At 38.9% G+C, this 20,649-nt stretch overlaps 1 protein-coding gene across 4 annotated transcripts in view; it reads right to left on the minus strand.

The window, feature by feature from the left end:
- The window catches only part of KIF1B (kinesin family member 1B), a 146,755-nt gene that overhangs the window by 84,547 nt on the left and 41,559 nt on the right, over window positions 1-20,649 (minus strand). For all 4 annotated transcript variants that reach the window (XM_047083099.1, XM_047083101.1, XM_047083098.1 and 1 more), the window contains exons 5-12: window positions 17,064-17,129; window positions 12,725-12,903; window positions 12,049-12,160; window positions 9,464-9,541; window positions 8,722-8,787; window positions 3,854-3,929; window positions 3,044-3,122; window positions 1,547-1,689 (exon numbers count right to left, since the gene is read on the minus strand). In XM_047083099.1, coding sequence (XP_046939055.1) covers window positions 1,547-1,689; window positions 3,044-3,122; window positions 3,854-3,929; window positions 8,722-8,787; window positions 9,464-9,541; window positions 12,049-12,160; window positions 12,725-12,903; window positions 17,064-17,129 — 799 coding nt within the window. The remainder of the gene's footprint in view (window positions 1-1,546; window positions 1,690-3,043; window positions 3,123-3,853; window positions 3,930-8,721; window positions 8,788-9,463; window positions 9,542-12,048; window positions 12,161-12,724; window positions 12,904-17,063; window positions 17,130-20,649) is intronic.

Below are 20,649 nucleotides of genomic sequence, written 5' to 3' on the forward strand. Positions count from 1 at the left end.
CATTTTAAGGCTGATCCAGCAGAGGCAGATTAGCAAATCAGAGTACTGGAAATAACCAATACACGAAATACACACATTTGCCTCCACTTCCAGAGTAATCATCGATCATTGGATCAACTGAAGGTAAGCAGGAGGGAAAATACAAGAAGGGTCAAAGTTCAGGTTCAGCAGTGACACAGAGAGGGAACAGAGCAGCATTTGGCATTTGGGAAGGTGAAAAAATTAACACTCGGAATATATGATCACTTTGCACACTGTATTCACTCAAACTCAGGTGCTAATCAGTAAGAAGAACTAAACTCAGAGGCTTTTAACATCTTACTAGAATTCCAAACAATAGAATATTAATTTTTTACTTAAAAACTAAAAACATGCTTTATCAAATAAACCCATATAATATTCTACCCAAATCATCCAGTTAACTCAACTTCTGATTAGACATTAGTCAGGCAGAATACTGAGGTTAAAAAAATATATATTTTTCTTGAGTTTATTTATTTTGGGAGAGCAAGTGAGTGTGAGTGGGGAGGGGCAGAGAGAGAAGGAGAATCCCAAGCAGGCTCCGCACTGTCAGCGTGGAGCCCAACGTGGGGCCTGATCTCACAAACCACGAGATCATGACCTGAGCCTAAATCGAGTCGGATACTTAACCGATGGAGTCACTCAGGTGCCCCCCAAAAAGACTTATTTTAAGACAATACTGTGAAATAATATTCTCTGGAAGTCTCATTCTTAAACTTGATAGGAAATGGATAATTTCCCCTTTGTGTGTTCATAGGGAGCAAGGTGGGGAGTGTTCCTCAGTCATTTTGCAGGAAGGGAAAGATACCACTCAAAGGTAAATCTTATCTGAAAGGGGACTGAAATAGTGTGTTTGTTACACATATATTATTGCTACTACATTAATCCAGAGAAACACAAAATACAAAAACAAAAATTTCAAGTAACATTTTTATGAAGTGATTAATTTCTCAGTAAGAATAAGCTCATTCCAAATAAACTTCACTGCTGATCTAAAATGAAAACCTAATAAAAATACAAGCAATGAGGGGTGCCTGGGTGTCTTAGTCAGTTAAGTATCCGACTCTTGATTTCAGCTCAGGTCATGATCTCACAGTTCATGAGATCGAGCCCTGCGTTGGGCTCTGTGCTGACAGTGTAGAACCTGCTTGGGATTCTCTCTCTCCCTCTCTCTGCCCCTCCCCGTCTCGTGCACGTGCACACTTTCTCTCTCTCTCTTAAATAAACTTAAAAGTATGTATTTAAAAAAATATAAGCAGTGACATATTTACATTTTAAAAACTAATTTAAGGACTTCAATAAAAACTTTAAAAACTTTCACGACTGGATAGCCTGGTACATACTACATAAAGAAATTCTGAGATCGTTTTCATTGGATTTTTTTAAAACTTAAGAAAAAGCAAAAACAAAAACAAACACCTTTTTTTCCTACTATCTAACTTCATAAGCTCTTTTAATCTAAGTTTAAATCTAAGAACCCTGAAGAGGGAAAGATTAGAGTTTGCGTTGACCTTAATTCACTTACTATCAATAATATCTCCCAGTCCCTGAGCACGAAGAAGGTCCTTCAGCCGCGTCACCTCCTCCTTCAATTCACGAACCAGTTTGGCATTGGGGTCCTCGTTGATAACAGCATTGCATTTAATTTGCTTTGCACGATCTGCATATCTATATCAAAAAAAGGAACATTCATTTTTGCCATTCCTCAGATACTCTACTTCTCATAAATAACATATCATTATTTCTATCTCTAAATCAAACAGCTTGAGTGTTTACACATTTTATAAGCCTTAATAATAACACATGCATAGGATGTTTTACAGTATCTTATAAAGATGAAGAAAAAGGCTCAGATGAATTTAATGATTTACCCAAAATCATAAAAGAAATAAATACCAGAAGAGGACTCAAAACGAATCTGTCAGACTATATATAGTGTTCTTTCCATTATATTAAAAGTGTCTTCAACGGAAGAAGAGTAGAAAGCTCCAGATTAAAGTAATAAAATCTACTGCACATACAGATATACAGCTGATGCTAGGACAACATGGGTCAGAACTGTGCAGGTCGACTTATAATCTGATTTTTTCTTTTCTTTTTTTTTTTTTTTTAGAGAAAATTTTTTTTTAATTTTTTTTTAACGTTTATTTATTTTTGAGACAGAGAGAGACAGAGCACGAACAGGGGAGGGTCAGAGAGAGAGGGAGACACAGAATCTGAAACAGGCTCCAGGCTCTGAGCAGTCAACACAGAGCCCGACGCGAGGCTCGAACTCACGGACCGCAAGATCGTGACCTGAGCCGAAGTCGGACGCTTAACCGACTGAGCCACCCAGGCGCCCCTGATTTTTTCTGATAAATACAGTCCAGTACTGTAAATGTATTTTCTCTCATGATTTTCTTAATAACATTTTCTTTCCTACAACTAACTTTATTGTAAGAATACAGTATAAAATACATGTAACATAAAAATATGAGTTAATCAACTATTTGTGTTAAGGCTTCTGGTCAAGAGTAGGCTATTAGTAGTCGAGTTTTGGGGGAGTCAAGTTATATGCAGATTTTTGACTGTGCAGAGGGAAGGCACCCATGACCACTGAGCTGTTCAAGGGCCACTCGTGTCCTATTAGTGAACATTCTGTAATTTTTTTTAACACGACACATACAATTGCATTACTTGTTAAGACTTGAGCATCTCTATAATGACAAACACCACAAGAAGGGGACACTTCTTTTTACAGGGATGAAAATGGTAAGAAACTTTCACTATTATCTAAAAGTTATTCACATCTCATTTGAGCAATTTTAGTATCTTTCCTATATAAAAGTTCCTGTCTTTGCCATTAACAATAAATTCTATTACAATAGAAGTCTCCCCCAACACATGTTTTCCCTGTTATGAGAGGGCTGGATCATTACTTACACAAAAAATTACCCATATATCATAAGAAAATCCATGGCATAACAAAATGATTTATGGTGGCACAGTGTTCTATTTTGCTACCGAGATCATATTGGAGTACCTCAAAGTGCTCAAAGTTTCATCATAGTTGATATCTGCTGGGCTCAGAGCAGCAACCATTGCAGTCCGAGAATTACCACCTAAGAAGATGAATCATGGTTATCTCAAATCATATTCACTTTAGAAAGAAGAACTTTATTAAATGTGTCAATTTAGACAGCACAATCTCAGATCCTAAGATTTAACCAAGAGTCGACAAATGTCTCAAGTTCCTATGCCAGGCACTGTTATACTCTTAATCTTGGTGTTTGAATCTACTGTGACCAGTTGCCCTCTCCCGCTCCAGCTAAGACCTCAGCTGCTCCACCAAAGTGCTGTTAGTGAGTGAAAAGTCACAGTGACGTGGACAGTCCAACAGGCTATTCTCAGCCTCTTCCATCCGTCACCAACATTTGACACAACTGATCATTCCCTTCTTTCCATCAGGAAGGAGGGAAGGAGGCTAACAGAACAGAGAATAAAGAGCAATGACCTGAAGGTCCAAAAACATCAGCAAAAAGGTAATAAGGAGTTTTCAAAGAGGTCTGAAGAAGGAGCAAAAGTTTGAAGTAGGTGTGGTTAGGAAGACAACCACACCACAGTTCATGTTCCAAGGTCAACAAGATAGGGGAGAAAACTCTGATTTAAAGGTGAGCAAATCCAACCAGCTTAATTCAAGAGCAAAAAGGAAAAGAAGGAGGGAGGAGTCAGGTTAGTAACATGGGTATCTAGAGATTATTCTTTTCCAAAACAAATATACAAGACAATTAACCACAAAAGATAATCAGTAAATAGCTTTAAAAAGATAACCACACACTAGTGTTCAACGTACCTAGGTTTTCCCGAAGGAGCCAAGTAAGTACAGAATCCCTGTAGGGAATAAAATCAGTTTTCTTTTTCTTCTTACTCTATTAAACAGAAAGAAATGGTCTTAGCATTGCTAGGGAGGAAAAATTCACATGGAAGGCAAACCAGTCTAAAATCCCCAAGCAAAGTACCATAGAACCCCACCACTGCTGAAATTTAACACTCATGGCTTCAATTTTTCACCATACCCAAAGTTCATGCAATGAAGTAATTTTTTCTTTAATATTTTATTTTGAAAAATTTACAACATACACAAGTTTAGAGAGTAGTATAATGAGCTACCGTGTATCGATCATCCACCTTATCAGTATTTCGCCAATCCCTCAAACACTTAACGCTTTATCTTCCTGAACCATTTTGGAATGAACTGCAGACACCATGCCCTTTCATCCCTAAATACTTAAGCAGATAAGGCCATTCTCTTACACAGTCACAGTCCAATGACCAAATTTAGGAAATTTAACATCCATACAATACCATTATCTAATATACTGTCCATATCATATCTTTCATAGCTGCTAGTGTTTTAAAGCAAATCCAACATTTCACCTATAAATATTTCAGGTATGTATCTCCAACAGAGAAGTACTTTTTTAAAGAAAAGGTAACTAGAGGGGCGCCTGGGTGGCTCAGTCGGTTGAGCATCCAACTGGCTCAAGTCATGATCTCACGCTTTGTGAGTTCAAGCCCCACGTCAGTCTCTGTGCTGACAGCTCAGAGCCTGGAGCCTGCTTCAGATTCTGTATCTCCCTCTCTCTCTGCTCCTCCCCTACTCACACACTGTCTCTCTCTCAAAAATAAAAAAAGATTAAAAAAATGTTTTAAAAATAAAAAAGGTGAGGTGCCTGGGTGGCTCAGTCGGTTAAGCGTCCGACTTTGGCTCAGGTGATCTCACGGTTTGTGAGTTCGAGCCCCGCGTCAGGCTCTGTGCTGACAGCTCAGAGCCTGAAGCCTGCTTCAGACTGGGCGTCTCCCTCTCTCTCTGTCCCTCCCTTGCTCATGCTCTGTCTCTCTCTGTCTCAAAAATAAATAAAACATTAAAAAAAATTTGTTTTAATCAAAATCAAAAGGTAACTATAAAAACCATTATCACACATTAACAAAATTAATAGTAACTCCTCAACATCACTGATATCTAATCCTCAAGCAATTATTTTTTACTTTTGCAGAAGGGCAAATATGAATCCTAGGCATTCCAGGTTGGATGTGTAGGAGCAAGTCATTTAGTTAATGAATTTATCTGGCCAAACACCAATTCAACAAGTGGACTGTTCCATCTCTAATAACTTTTATAAAGTAATGGACATTTGGTTTCTTTGGAAGGAAATTACGCCCCCCAAAAATCCAACTGACAGAGTTAGGACTCAAAGTGAAAAGGTCTAAGACAGTGATGTGATCTTGACTCTGAAGACTTACAAAGACTGCAAGATGAATGTTCTGTATATACGTATCAAGCATTTACTTATACTGCTGTGACCTTTCTCACTATCACAGGATAGAGCAAAAGCCACCAACACAAAGCCAGTGCTAAAATGAGAAAATTATATCCTTGAAAGTAAAAATTAACGTGAACGCTTGGCAGACAGACAATAGTTACTGCAGCATCCTCCTAGCTGACGACTATGTAAGGACAATTTAAGAAGCCACTAAGGGGAAGCCAGTGTTCACTGAAAAACACCTCCCCCTATTCCTGGTACAATCTGAGGTTAAACTAAGGATGATCTAGTTTTTAAAGTGTATCTATTCATTTTTTTTTTTTTTTTTTTATTTATTTTTTTTTTTTAAATTTTTTTTTTTTTTTCAACGTTTATTTATTTTTGGGACAGAGAGAGACAGAGCATGAATGGGGGAGGCGCAGAGAGAGAGGGAGACACAGAATCGGAAGCAGGCTCCAGGCTCTGAGCCATCAGCCCAGAGCCCGATGCGGGGCTCGAACTCACAGACCGCGAGATCGTGACCTGGCTGAAGTCGGACGCTTAACCGACTGCGCCACCCAGGCGCCCCTCTATTCATTTTTGAGAGAGAGAGAGAGAGAGAGAGAGAGACAAACACACAGAGTGCGAGTGGGGGAGGGGCAGAGAGGGAGGCACAGAATCTGAAGCAGGTTCCAGGCTTCAAGCTGTCAGCACAGAGCCCGTCGCAGGGCTAGAACTCACAAGCCGCGAGATCGTGACCGGAGCCGAAGTCAGACACTTCACCGACTGAGCCACCCAGGTGCCCCAAGGATGCTCTAGTTCTTGCAAAGGCACGGGCATTCAGAAAAGGAGTACTAAGTAGCTGACCTCTAGTCTGTTGAGGAGGAAAGGGAATTGGCAAGTAGCACTTTCATTCCATCTCTTATAGCACAGACCTCTAGGGAGAATTAACCCGTCAGGCATTCATAGTTTAGTGGGACTGTCATCCCACCACAAAATTCTGGAGGCCTGCGACTTCAGTCTATTTTCGCTAGCCCCACACCACACCTAACCACTCCGCTTTGCCTGACGTTGGTTCGTACTGAAAATGCTGCAAGATTTCAAGTACGTCAGTTATAAGGACTCCAAACAGTACTATAAAAATAAGCAGTATCTCTTTGCCAAAAATGTTCTATTTTCATTTCGGTCAATTAGACTAAATTAAGAAGGAGTAGCTAAATAAAGAAGCATAAGGAGAACTTCCATCTTTTCCATTTGAAAATACCTCAGAATTTTAGCCACTTCTTTTCTATTTGCTGTCTTACAAATTAATCTCATCTGTTCTCACAAAGAAGTTCCTCGGTAATTACCTAAAAGGGTTTATGTTTATTTATATCAGTAACCTTTCTAAAAAGAAAAACTATCAAGTATGGGTGATAATAATCCTGTTTCTCTCCCCAGTGGAAGTAACAGTACATTTTAATTCACCCTAAATGATGCTTGTTACAGACAAACTAAAACTTACTTCTGATCTGTTAGTAATGGCATAGATGCCAAGTACTAAACTGGGTTTTGACAAAATCATTCTAAAAAATTCATTTGCAAATTAATTGTGGCACAGAGAAGCGAGAGAAATATGCAGATAAATACTTCGTAAACTTTTCCTTTGGTTGATATGAATGTTAACAATGAGCAAACGGACAGGCCAAGTTGGAAAAGCCACTAAATTCTAACAGCTTTCATGGTTCTGGGACCCAGACTAGATATCTGAAGAGTATCTACACATGCATCATATCAAATAACAGATTTTTAAATTTAAGGCAGCTTTTTACAACAAGCAGAAAGAAACAGAAAAAAAAAAAAAAAGCATTACTTGTTACGAAGTGATTTTTGTGTAAGTAGAAAATAAACAAACCCATATGCTTAAAACATAGAATGAAATATTTCATGGCAGATACTGCCTGCTATCTCCAATGTTACTCATGTGATTCAGAACAAACTGTTAAGTGCTCCATTATTTATACAAAATAGTACTGAGAAATTTTAGAGTATTTGTATAGGAATATAAGGAAAAGTCTATTGTATTTCGATTAAAAGGATGCAAAGAGTTATGTTTTCTAGATACAATTATAGTGTTTAACTTGATTCTACAGCCTTCACTTTATATATAACCAAAGAGTAGAAAAAATTTTTCTAATAATTTAAATAATCCATGACTTCTCATGATAGGAAATAAGATTACACAAAGAAACCTAAGGAACATGTCCTAATAACTTCACAAAGGTAGCTATGTTTCAGAATGGTACCTGTAAAAAATATTTTTATTGCCCTTTCAAGAGGCTTATAGGTGACTTCTTCAAATGACAGTCCTACAGATCACTAGGAAAAGCATCATAAGATAACACAATGTAGACACTTCCTCAATTCCTTTCTTGTTCCTTTATTCTGAATTCCTTGTCCAAAGCACAGCATGTTCCCCAAATGAATTGTGGTGTGAAGTCTTATGATTCATAGTCACTCTAAACAGCAACTCTGAATTCCAGAGTCAGAAAGTGAGTAACAAAAAGGTTTTTTTCGAGGTTCCATTCCGTCTTATGTCTCCATACATCCTGCTGAGGAATTTAAAATCATCACAATTGATTCTACAGCTAGTTCATCTCTAGCAAATCCCACCATACCTTGCTGGTGCAGTTATCCTACAGACGAAGCATTTAAAAGAAAGAATGAAAACACAGGATAAGCCTTCAAACAGAAAGTACTTTAAAGTCATAAATTGAGTATGACTTTTCAGAAACAAGCAAGAAAGCAGCGGATTCTTTTTACGGATTCAAATGACGTACTAAACTAGAGTACACAGTGACTAACTGGTACTTCCTCGGCTTTTAACCTAAAACATGAAGCCCCTTATACAAACTGTTTCAGATTTAGTGTCCTACTGTTTAAGAATAGGAAAGAGTAACACAACTTTTAAAAATGTATTATTGGCCCCCAAATCAATAGCATTCACCAAGGCAAATGCTCAAAATACTCCAAGAGGTACTACATCCTACTTAGAAAAGACTGTATAGGAAAAGGGTATGCAAAAAAACAAACAAACAAACCCACAAAACAAACAAACAAACAAACAAAAACCTTAGTTTCGATAAGAGACTGAAGTAAGGCTCAAAAAAAGTAGTCAGACCTTAGGTCTTTGTAAAGAACCCGTTTCAGCCTAGCCTTTACAGACGTATTTACTTTCATTCTCGTTAATCTCTTTTACTCTCAGTAGAAAGTTAAAATGTACTATGCCTAGTATCTTATCTGAAAAGTTCTAAAAGGAGGAAGGCAAGATTACGTAAAAGGGCCAAAAAAGGTCAGTCTTTATAAACACATAAAATATCATCAAGTACCTTTGCTGAACAGACAAATTTTCCCATACAATCGGGTATGTAATACTCACCACCTCTGCCAAGGCTGAAATGACTTTGCCCAGAGTTGTAAGAGACTTATTAATATTTGCTCCTTCCTGAAATCAATACCAAACGTGAAGAATTATGATGCAGAATTTCTACGACTGCCACATCATATATAATACATAAGACACAATTAGGTCTTAATGCTAGCATTGTGTATTTATGACCACAAGTTCTAAAAACCTCTTGTAATCCTCTCCACTTAATGCCACGTCAGGACCACATGCCTAACTCACAGGCCTACGTAGCTGCGGGATATCCTGCCCCAAAAGCTTACAGATGCAGCCTTCTTCCCCCAACTCACCAACATGCAATTTCCGCTCTTGCTAATGAAGCATCTCTCTGGAGAGGCCCATGTTTGTTCTCACACTTGGATCTTCTGTGTCCCTGTCCTATTAGTGTGGCTTACATCTAGTTTGTTCCTCAAAACACACTCCAGCTCTCACCTTGACCATCAAGTCCTCCTTAACTATTACATTATGTAACTTATCTTTCATTGGATTACAGATCAGACATCAGCAAAAGGTTTTGAGGGCCATGCGGTCTCTTTCACAACTTTTCAACCTTACCATTGTAGACAACACATAAACAAAGAGACGCAGCTGTGCCCCCATAAAATTTCATTTACAAAAACGGACAGTGGGCCAAATGTGACCTACTGGTCATAGTTTGCTGACCTATGTTATAGAACATTTATTGACTGGTACAATTGTTTGGTAAAATAAATACCTTTAATCGAGTCCCTTTGGCACCAGTGGAATCAGCTCGTTCACTTCCTGCTAGATCCACCAAGCTGATTTTACTGACCTGGTAAAGAACAAGACATTGGGGCAATTCAGAAGAAATAAGCAAGGTAGAACCAGAAAACATTAAGAGGCAGGAAATTAAAAATGAGGCATGAAGACTACAAATATTAGGGCTTTTTTACAGATGGCCCAAGACACAGAACATGCACAAAAGTTCGCAGCAATTATCTTGGTTCAAAACAAGTAATTTTAGGATACACGTATTTTACAATGGCATGGCATAAAAATATATAAAACCCATTAATCCATTAAACGGCATATTAAATATGAAGCCTCCGGCAACTAGAACTCTCACACACTGCTGGTGGGATGTAAAATGATATAATCACTTTGGAAGACAGTTTAGCATAAGACTCAACCATCCCACTCCTAGGTATTTACCAAGAGAAACAAAAGCAAATATCTACACGAAGGCTTGTACGCACATGGTTACAGCATCTTCATTCAAACAATCAAAAACTAGAAACAATTTCAATGCCCACCAACAGATGAGTTAATGCACAAACTGTGACAGATCTTTATAACAGAATACTAGCCAGCAATGAAAAGGAGTGAACTACTGATGTAACAACAACACAAATGAATTTCAAAATTATGCTGAGTGAAAGAAGCGAGGCCAGAGAACAGTACATACTATAAAACTCCACTTATATAAAATTCTGGAAAATGTCAGTTAATCTGTCGTGACAAAAGGCAGATCAGAATTGCCCGAGTATCAGGGCGGAAGGAGTGGTACAGTAAGATTATAAAGCAGCATGAGGCAACTTTCCAGGGTAAAAGAAGTGGTTACTTGGATTATGACACTGGTTTTACAGGTGCATATACAGCAATCCAATTTTACTCTTTAAATAGGTGTGGTTCATTGTACTTCAACAATACCTCAGTAAAGTTGTAAAAAAAAAACAAAAACAAAACATTCAGGAAAGTTAGACAAAAGTATCCAAAATGGATGATCAAAGAAGCTTTGGTTATGTTAACATCATTATTTTTGTAGATGTGACATCATGGAAAAACTACTTTCACACTGGATGTACTAAATCGCATTAATACTATAACTAGCTAAGCCGTGTCAAGTTATTTGACCACCTATGTGAAGACCATGTTTTCTAAAATAATTTTCAGCTAAAAACAAACAAGTCACCAAGTAAAAAGTGATTCTAGTTTTTAGTGATACCAATTAGCATAAAGTACTCAGTTAATAAGGCAAAGGATCTTTTTTTGTTGCCAGTATAATAAAATGTAACTTCAGCGGCACCTGGCTGGCTCAGTCAATTAAGTGTCTGACTTCAGTTTAGGTCATTATCCCTTGATTCGTGGGTTCGAGCCCCGTATTGGGCTCTGTGCTGACAGCTCAGAGCCTGGAGCCTGCTTCGGATTCTGTGTCTCCCTCTCTTTCTGCTTCTCCCCACTAGTGCATGTGCATGCTCACTCTCTCTCTCTCTCAAAAATAAACATTAAGGGGCGCCTGAGTGGCTCAGTCGGTTAAGTGTCCGATGTCAGCTCAGGTCATGATCTTGCAGTCCTGTGAGTTCGAGCCCCGTGTCAGGCTCTGTGCTGACAGCTCAGAGCCTGGAGTCTGCCTCAGATTCTGTGTCTCCCTCTCTCTCTCTCTCTGCCCCTCCCCAGCTTGCACTCTGTCTCTCCCTCAAAAATAAACACTAGAAAACGTATATAAAAAAAATGTCTTTTTAAATCTAACTTCAGGTTTAAAAAGCCAGCCACATGCTACTTAGGTATGTAGGCAGAGAAGAATTTAACATAAATCTACTACTAACAATAATAACAATAAAATCCACATTTATTGAGTGAATACACCGGGCTCTGGGCCAGGCTCTATGTGCACTAACCTGTGCCAATATGTAATCATCTTAACAAACCTATGAGGTTTGGGAAACTAAGGTACAAAGAGGTTAAGTAACTTGCCCAAGGTAACAGTGCTGCAAAGTAGTAGAGGCAGGATCTAAGGCAAGCCGTTTAATTACAGAGTCTACTCTATTGAACGGTGTAGAAAACAAGACATTAACAAGCAAGGTATTTGAAAAACCTCAGGAATGCTGTGCAGTTATTTATTTTCCAAGGAAAAACACACCTTGTCTGCTTAACTGTTTGCTTAAATATTTAATCCCACACCACATTATCAGAGCTCAAAAAGAAAAAAAAATACACATACCAAATAAGCTAATAAAGTAATAAAGAGGTTCTAGTCAAGAAAAAAGGGAAGGATTTTCTCCCCACAGAACTGCTGAACTCTCTTGCACAAAGTAGTTTTTGAGACCCAAAGTCTTGAATTGTTTTTTCTTAACCCTACTTTCTATCTTGCGATTTCACTCAAAACCCATGCTCAAAATTGGTTCAGAGTAGGAATAGAAATGACAAGTAGAAGATATAAAATATTCTCCGTTGAGTAAAACAGCAACTTTCTGCCCTCCATAAGATGCAGAGGGTAGCAAGGACTCCTGAAGTTTCCCGTCCTACACAACTCAAACCTAGACACTGAAGTTGTCCTACCTTCTCAGTGGAAAGGTTGGTCTCAGTATCATGTTTCTTCTGGGTGAAAACAATGGTAAACACAGCATGGGAACGGCTACTTGTTTCATTCATGTTGGTAGCTGCCACTGTCCTAAATAAACATAATGGTGACATATGACAGTAGAATTCTTAGATGAAAGTTAAAACGGACAGCAGGCTCCACATCATAAGCACAAACAGCAACAGCTTTAAACCTCTTCACAGATCGTGAGATTGTCACTTACACAAACTGTTCTCAATGCACCTTATTTGTGAGCCTATCAACCCACCCCCAACTCCAAAGGTACCACATCAGAATCATTTCTCATACTTCAGTTGTCCCTTTAGGAACCACCAAGGCATTTGTTTTTATTCTTTATTCCACAATCGATCACTACCATAGGCACATGATATCCAACATTTTACCACGACTTCATCAAAATCGAGATACTAAAATTTAATCAAAGTTCTGATGCACTCCAGCACCGCACTGTTTTGGTGAGAAGAAAGATGCCCAATACGCTGAAGCCCTCACTTCTTTCTCCAGCACGGCCAAAGGATCAGAGGATCCACAATTAAAGCAGCTTTCATGGCTATGTGATCTCAAACCCTTAACTGGGAGCAAAGGACCCGAAAATGTACCAAACCCTCAGTCATGAGTCTATTTCTACCATACCTGGCTTTGTTCCCAGCATCCATGAGGTCAGCAATGTCTGTGTAGGAAGTGACTGCCAGCTTGGACAGATCCTCCACATATGGGCCAAGAAGCGGATGTTCACGCACACGCAAATGACCCTTGTTTTTTGGATTCAGCAGGTCTCGTACTCTTTCACAGTAAATTTCCATGTAGCTCACCTAGAAACAAACTATTAATTTGAACTGGAGGACTTGGAAAAAGAAATTCTATACATTAAAAAAACGTTTTAGGGGCGCCTGGGTGGCGCAGTCAGTTAAGCGTCCGACTTCAGCCAGGCCACGATCTCGCGGTCCGTGAGTTCGAGCCCCGCGTCAGGCTCTGGGCTGATGGCTCAGAGCCTGGAGCCTGTTTCCGATTCTGTGTCTCCCTCTCTCTCTGCCCCTCCCCCGCTCATGCTCTGTCTCTCTCTGTCCCAAAAAGAAATAAACGTTGAAAAAAAAATTAAAAAAAAAAACAAAAACAAAAAAACGTTTTATAGGGGCGCCTGGGTGTCTCAGTCAGTTGACCATCTGACTCTTGGTTTTGGCTCAGGTCATGATCTCACGGTTCGTGGTTTCTAGCCCCGCGTCAGGGTCCGTGCTGGCAGCATGGAGCCTGCTTGGGATTCTCTCTCTCCCTCTTTCTCTGCCCCTCCCCTGACTTAAAATGTTTCTACTTTTATTTAAAAAAAAATTTTTTTTTTAATGTTTATCTATTTTTGAGAGAGGGAGAGACAGAGCATGAGCAGCAGAGGGGCAGAGAGAGAGGGAGACACAGAATCCGAAGCAGGCTCCGGGCTCCGAGCTGTCAGAACAGAGCCCAACGTGGAGCTCCAACTCACAGGCCATGAGATCATGACCTGAGCCGAAGTCAGATGCTCAACCGACTGAGCGAGCCACCCATGCGCCCCTAAAATGTTTTTTAAATGTTGTATAACATTGATTAAAAGGTCTACAATTAGGGGCATCTGGCTGACTCAGTTAGTAGAGTGCGTGACTCTTGATCTCGTGTCATGAGTTCAAGTCCCATGTTGGGTATAGAGATTACTTAAAAAAAAAAAAAGTCGTGCGATGAGAGATCAGCAATCTTTACAAAGAAAAATACTGTAGGTCCAGTCCCTTTGATTCTACTAATGGTATGCACAGACATCACTAACTTAGAACCAGCCTTCCCACAGTCTCAGGAAAGAAAAGGAGGTAAACATTATCTCAGCAGTCAGTAGCTGCTACTTGTCTAAAGCAGAAAAAAAATATTATTTTTAGTAACAACTTACCAGTTACTAATACACTTTTTAAAATGTATCCTGTTGTCAATAATTGAGGATTACAGTGAGGTTATTCTAAAAGCTTGGAAATAAAAACTCTATTAGTGTTAAAACCAAGAAACAATATTCCAGAGCAGGGAAGACTAAAAGAGACCAGCAACTCTACTACTGTAAGACTGACCACACGGTGACTGATTACGGACAAGCAATCCACCTACCACAAGGAGTGAGGACGGGTCAGCATAGAGCCTGGCTGCATGGCAGGACCTGCCCAAGACTCACGAGGGAAGAGGAAGCGTCAGCTAACACACTGCTGGAACTCTTGTCGTACCAGCAGGACCGTTCTCATCCTGGAGGTGGACGTAGCAGACTAGCCTTTCTCCACCTGAGGCAACTCAACGTAGGAGTCGTCTAGTCAACTCCTCCCTCTCGAATTCCACGGTCACTAAAGAACCTAAAGGGTTCCAACAGAAGCGTGTCCACAAGAAGATAATACGCCAGTCTTGCTAATGTGGGTGTTCTGGTCTAAGTAAGAGTTTTTCCTCATGGGAAAGTAACAAACAAAAATGGTGGTTTTGTAACGTAAGCTAAATGAGCTTCATTCAAGAGTCTGGCTTTAAAGGATGCTTCTGCTCCTGATCTCTATATAAGATCAGACTTGGAAACAAATAATGTAGGCTCTGGACTGGGGTAAATTCACCACAGTAAGCCTCATTACAATCTTCCCGAGGAATGAGAAGCTTGTGCAGCACTAAGCTACTCAAGCATACCATCAAACTTCAACATTTTTCAACTTTAAATATTCTATAGGCACATTTTCAGAGAATCTGAAATAGAAGCTTATCTCCATTTCTATTGCTTTTCTCTTTCATTCCATCTCAGAGCTGACTGTATATTTATACGATAATCTAAAATCAATTTTTTAAATATTGAGAACCCTCGAAGTAACTGATCCACTCTGACAGTAAAACAACAGGACGACAAACACTCCTTCTTAAAAGCAGCTCATCTTAGAAAGTGAAATGGTAATCATTCTCGTGTACTTAAACTTGTCCATACACTCCAGAATCCCAGGTAGCTATTATATCTTCTTAGAAAACTTGTCTCTTTCCACACAGGTATGGGACTAAGAGGACCCAAGTAACCGAAGTGAAAGCTGTCATGCTCCGTTACTTACTCTCTAATATGCAAATCCACCTAAAGTCATCACTATTTCTTTTCTCTTTGAGCTAACCATTACAGACCCCACTTGGCAAATTCAATTCACTGAGCAGCATTATCTTCCAGGCACTTTCTAAGGCACTTGGCAAATATCAGTAAATGAAACAGACAAGAATTCCTGTCCCGGTGAGCTTATGACTCTAAATGAAAATAAACAAAAGGCAGATAAATAGAGAGACAGGATTATAAGTAGGTTAGAATATGATGAGTATTATGGGGGGAAGAAACAACCAGGGCAAGAGAGATCAGGAGTGCAGGGGTGGAGGGCAAGCTGCAGTGCTAAACAAGGTGGTCAAAGTAAGCTTTGTTGAGAGGATAAGATTTGAAAAAAGACCCGAAGGAGTTACAACGCTTAGACAAAAAGATATCCAAGAGAAGAAAATTTCAGGCTAAAAAAAAGAAAAAAAAAAGTAAAAAGCCCTGAGGTAGGAAAGTTCCTGTGTATTCCAGAAACAGCAAAAAAAAAAAAAAAAAAAAAAAAAAAAAGCCAGTGTGGCCAGAGCAGAGCAAATACAAGAGAGAAAGGAGAAGAGGCAGAGGTCCCACAAACATAAGGAACAAGAGCATCAACTAGGGATCTACACCACACCCCAAGTAAGCCTGTGAACTCCAATACGAAAGGAAATGGCATCTTCTTTTATTATCTATCTATAAGCTCAAAAAAGTCTGTCACATTCTGTCACACCCTCTATCCTTTGAATAATGTAAACTATGTGATTATTTTAGTAAGAATAAAAATCTACTGAATTTTCATTTGTCATACATTTAGTATTCAAAAAAATAACAGTTATAGGATGAGACAAGCTATTTAGAGAATTCATTTTTACAAAAAATTTTTTCAGAGCAGCACATTCCCCTTTTGGCATAGGATATTCACAAAGCAGAATTCTTTAAAACTTATAAATTAATGCAACGCTGTAAAGAAGAAACCCAAGCCAGCTAAGTGGGTCAACTAGGAATTGTGTAAGTCCTATAGAAAATCACAACACACAGATAAAAGAAAGTAGTTTGCTTAAAAACGGCTTCATGTCTCAGAACAGGCTCATGTTAATGGAAGACTTTAATCATTTGTTTCTATGAAACTGAGAACCAAAAATGGGGGTAACGAGAGCTTCATAAAGCACGTATAAATGAGTGGAAATGTTCATCAAATAAATTAATGTATAGAATGCAATTCTATAGACCTGTTCTTCAAAGAGCTGGAGTATTCACTGGATGGAGAGTAACTTTCTAAGCTTATAAGCAATTATGAAGAAGGGAGGGGCGAAGAGATCTGATTATAAATATTTTAAAAACCAATGCCTATCAGAAATCATTATTGATAATATTAAAGGGGGAAAGAATTCACACAAATGAATATCAAGATAAACACTGCAATCCAAAATGTAAACAGGCATGTGCATAATTTACCAGATGTTCAACTACACTAATAATCAAAAGAATTCTACTTTAAGTAAGCAAGAAATTGTGCCCTTTTCAAATTGGCAGAGTAAAAAACGAAAACACTAAATGTTGGCAAGGACACAATGGGTGCTTACACCCTCCTGATAGGACTGGAAATTGGTACAGCATTTCCTTCTAAAAAGCCACTTGGCAGTTCAAACGTATTGTCTGACAAGCGGCTACATAAAGGAAATAGCTAAAAATAAAGCTTATGAACAAGCTTACGACGTACGAACAAGGATTTAATTGCGACACTATTCATTATGACCCAAACTTAGAAATAGCCTACGAGTACAAAACTGGGGGAATCGTTAAGTGATCTAGCTCAGTCATAATATGGGGCCTTTGCAAAGTAACACTGGAGGGAATGGAGTCCGGAGGCCTCTTGCTTTAACCCACAGTTGTACTCACCTCTACAGAGTAAGACATTTCTTCATTACAGTTGTCGTTGATTTTCTCGAACAGTTCTTCACACAACTACAGAAGCAGGAGAGGCGGGAACAACATAGATGAGAGAGATATAAAGTTACTCATGAGTGCTAAACGAATTAGCGAGATCCCTTTTCTCTTAAAGTATGAATAGCAACAATATCAAAGGTGAATGCTTTGAATGGAATAAAAGGAGAGTTCGGAGTATGGTCTCCTCCAATCTCATCTCTATTCTCCCTCAATGACAGCATCTCAAAAATGTTTCCTTAGAAAGAAAGCCACATTTAGGGAAGAGGAGGAGCTCTCCAGCGTTAGGTCCCTGGCACATTTAGTTTATGTGAATTCAATTCTTCACACTATCCTCGAGTACCTGTGACTCTGCTATTAGCATTATTACATAGCAGTCACTGCTATTAAACTACACTTTGCACGCATTTATCATGCTGTATACATTACACATTGTCAGTTACCATATACGTTATAAGTTCATACATACGTATGTATAAGAAGAGAATGCATGCTATTTAGACGGAGTCAATGAAGGTATTTAAGAATAATTTTGACTGTATAGGGGTGCCTGGCTGGCTCAGTTGGTGGAGTGTGTGACTCCTAATCTCAGGGTTGTTAAGTTCGAGCCCCACATTCAATGCAGAGTACTTAAAAATAAAATCTTTTAAAAAAAAGAATAATTTTAACTGTATAAAAATTTCCCCTTTACCTCTGTCTTAAGATTCCAAACCCTTTATGAGAAGACACTCCACTACATGGTGACATTTCTAATAGAAAACATTAATTTTTCTAGATCAGGAAAATCATAAAATTTCACTCTCCCCATCCTTTGAATTTACTCAAAATATGTGACACTTTAATAGGAGTACTTAATAAAATTTTATTGAATTTTCATTTGCTATACATTTTTTTAAATGATTACTATTTTTGAGAGAGAGAGGGCACACACATGGGGTAGTAAGGGTGGGGTAGACAGGGAGGGAGGGGGGGAGAGAGAGAGAGAGAGAGAGAGAATCTTAAAGAGGCTCCACACTCAGCAAGGAGCCCCATGCGGGGCTCAATCTGAGGACCCTGAGATCATGACCCAAGATGAAATCGAGAGTCAGAGACTCAACCAACTGAGCCACCCAGGAGCCCCATTTGCTATACATTTAATGTCAAGGCAATCGATATACATTTGGAAAATGAACTATATGTTTGTGACTCTCTAGAAGTCTAAATACAACTTAAAATTTACTGTGGGAGGCACCTGTGTGGCTCAGTTGGTTAAGCATCTGACTACGGCTCAGATCATAATCTCATGGGGTATGAGTTCGGACCCCAAATCGGGCTCTGCACTGTCAGCCGGGAGACTGCTTTGGATCCTCTGTCTCCCTGTCTTCCTGCCCCTCCCTGCCCCACACACATGCTCTCGCTCTCTCTCAAAACTAAACATTAAAAAAATTTTTTTAAGAATTACATTTATTAAGGGGTGTCTGGGTGGCTCAGTTAAGCACCTGACTCTTGATTTCAGCTAGGGTCACAATCTCATGGTTGTAAGACTGAGCCCCACATCCAGCTCTGTGCTAAGTGTGGAGCCTGCTTGGGATTCTCTTTCCCTCTCTGCCCCTCCCCTGTAAGTGTGAACGCACGCGAGTGAGAGCACACTTTCCCTGTCAAAATGAATATTAAAAAAAATAATAATAAAATGTATTAAAAATGGCAGTTTCTAAACAATAATCCTGTTTTAAAAATTAATGCTTTTCATTAAAATAAAATATTCCAAAATTCTGCCAAAAAAGGGATATATATGTAATTATACAAAAATTCCAATAGCAAACAAATTAAGGTTAAAGGAGAGGGAAGGAGAAACTAAGTGTGATGATGGGATAAACAGGACTGTCTACTGTAACTTGCTATAATCTACAAAAAGATATTTTATTGCTAAAGAAGTATCACATTGTAGAAAAAGCAAAGCCTGCTTTTGAATTCTGGCTCTGCCACTTCCCTGGGCAAGTGATGTGACCTCCCTATGCCTCAGTTTCCTCGCCTTTAAAATGAGGAAAAAAACTCAGAGGAAGACAAAAATCATATGACTTCACTCACATGAGGACTTTAAGAGACAAAACAGATGAACATAAGGGAAGGGAAACAAAAATAATATAGAAACAGGGAGGGGGACAAAACAAAAGAGACTCATAAATATGGAGAACAAACGGAGGGTTGCCGGAGGGGTTGTGGGAGGGGGGATGGGCTAAATGGGTCAGGGGCATTAAGGAATCTACTGAAATCATTGCTTCACTATATACTAACTAATTTGGATGTAAATTTTAAAAAATAAAAAATAAAGTTAAATCACAAAAAAATAAAATAAAATGAGAAAAATAAAATGAGGAAAATAAAATAAAATAAAATAAAATAAAATAAAATAAAATAAAATAAAATAAAATAAAATAAAATAAAATAAGGGCACCTGGGTGGTTCAGTTGGTTAAGCATTTGACTTCCGCTCAGGTCGTGATCTCACAGTTTGTGAGTTCGAGCCCAGCATCGTTGTGTTCCAGCCCCACTTCGGGTGAGCACAAGCCCTACTTCAGGTGTGCTTGAGCCCCACATTGGGTGAACATGAGCTTGTCCCCTCCCCTCTCTTTCTCTCTTCCCCCACCCGCCCCTCGTTGGATTTTCTCTCTCTCTCTCTCTCTCTCTCAGTCTCTCGCTCACTTGCATCCCCTCTCTCTCTCAAAAAAAAAAAAAAAAAAAAAAGAAAGAAAAATGCAATTAGGGAAATGAAATTAAATGAAAGAAGAGGAGAAGAGGAAAGGAAAGGAAAGGAAAGGAGGAAAGAGAAGAGAAGAGAAAAATGAAAAAAGAAACAACAACATCTACCTCTTAGGGTCAAATGAGGAGGATTAGATAAGCTAATGTCTGTGAAACACTTGGACCAGTACTTGGCACATGGTGAGTGCTACCTAATGTCTTCTCCAATTAGTACTGTAACTGCTATTCCTGTATATAAAGAAGGACAATTCCCAAGTATGTCTTCATATTGACATGTATTTTTCACAGAAAAAAATATGCTAGTATGTTCAATTTTTTCTGAAAAATTCTTGACGTTTACTGATAGTGAAGCATTTCTTTTTTTTTTTTTTTTTTCTCAACTTTTTTTTTTAAATTTATTTTTGGGACAGAGAGAGACAGAGCATGAACGGGGGAGGGGCAGAGAGAGAGGGAGACACAGAATCGGAAACAGGCTCCAGGCTCCGAGCCATCAGCCCAGAGCCTGACGCGGGGCTCGAACTCACGGACCGCGAGATCGTGACCTGGCTGAAGTCGGACGCTTTAACCGACTGCGCCACCCAGGCACCCCATGAAGCATTTCAATTATACAGCTGAATTTAAAATTATGCTCCAATAATCCATTAGAAAAAGTAGCTACTGCTCTCTTATGATATTTTGTTCTCAGAATACAGAGATGAGTCACACTAGGCCTGTATTTTAAAAAACACTTTAAAATTAATTCCAAATATCACCAATAAATGCAAACCAACCATATTTTTCTTATTACCAAAAGAAGTTCCTTC

Source organism: Lynx rufus, unplaced genomic scaffold (assembly GCF_022079265.1).
Source record: "Lynx rufus isolate CCGP_SWC_20201006 ecotype Redwood Valley unplaced genomic scaffold, mLynRuf1.p SCAF_2, whole genome shotgun sequence".
Taxonomy (NCBI): domain Eukaryota; kingdom Metazoa; phylum Chordata; class Mammalia; order Carnivora; family Felidae; genus Lynx; species Lynx rufus.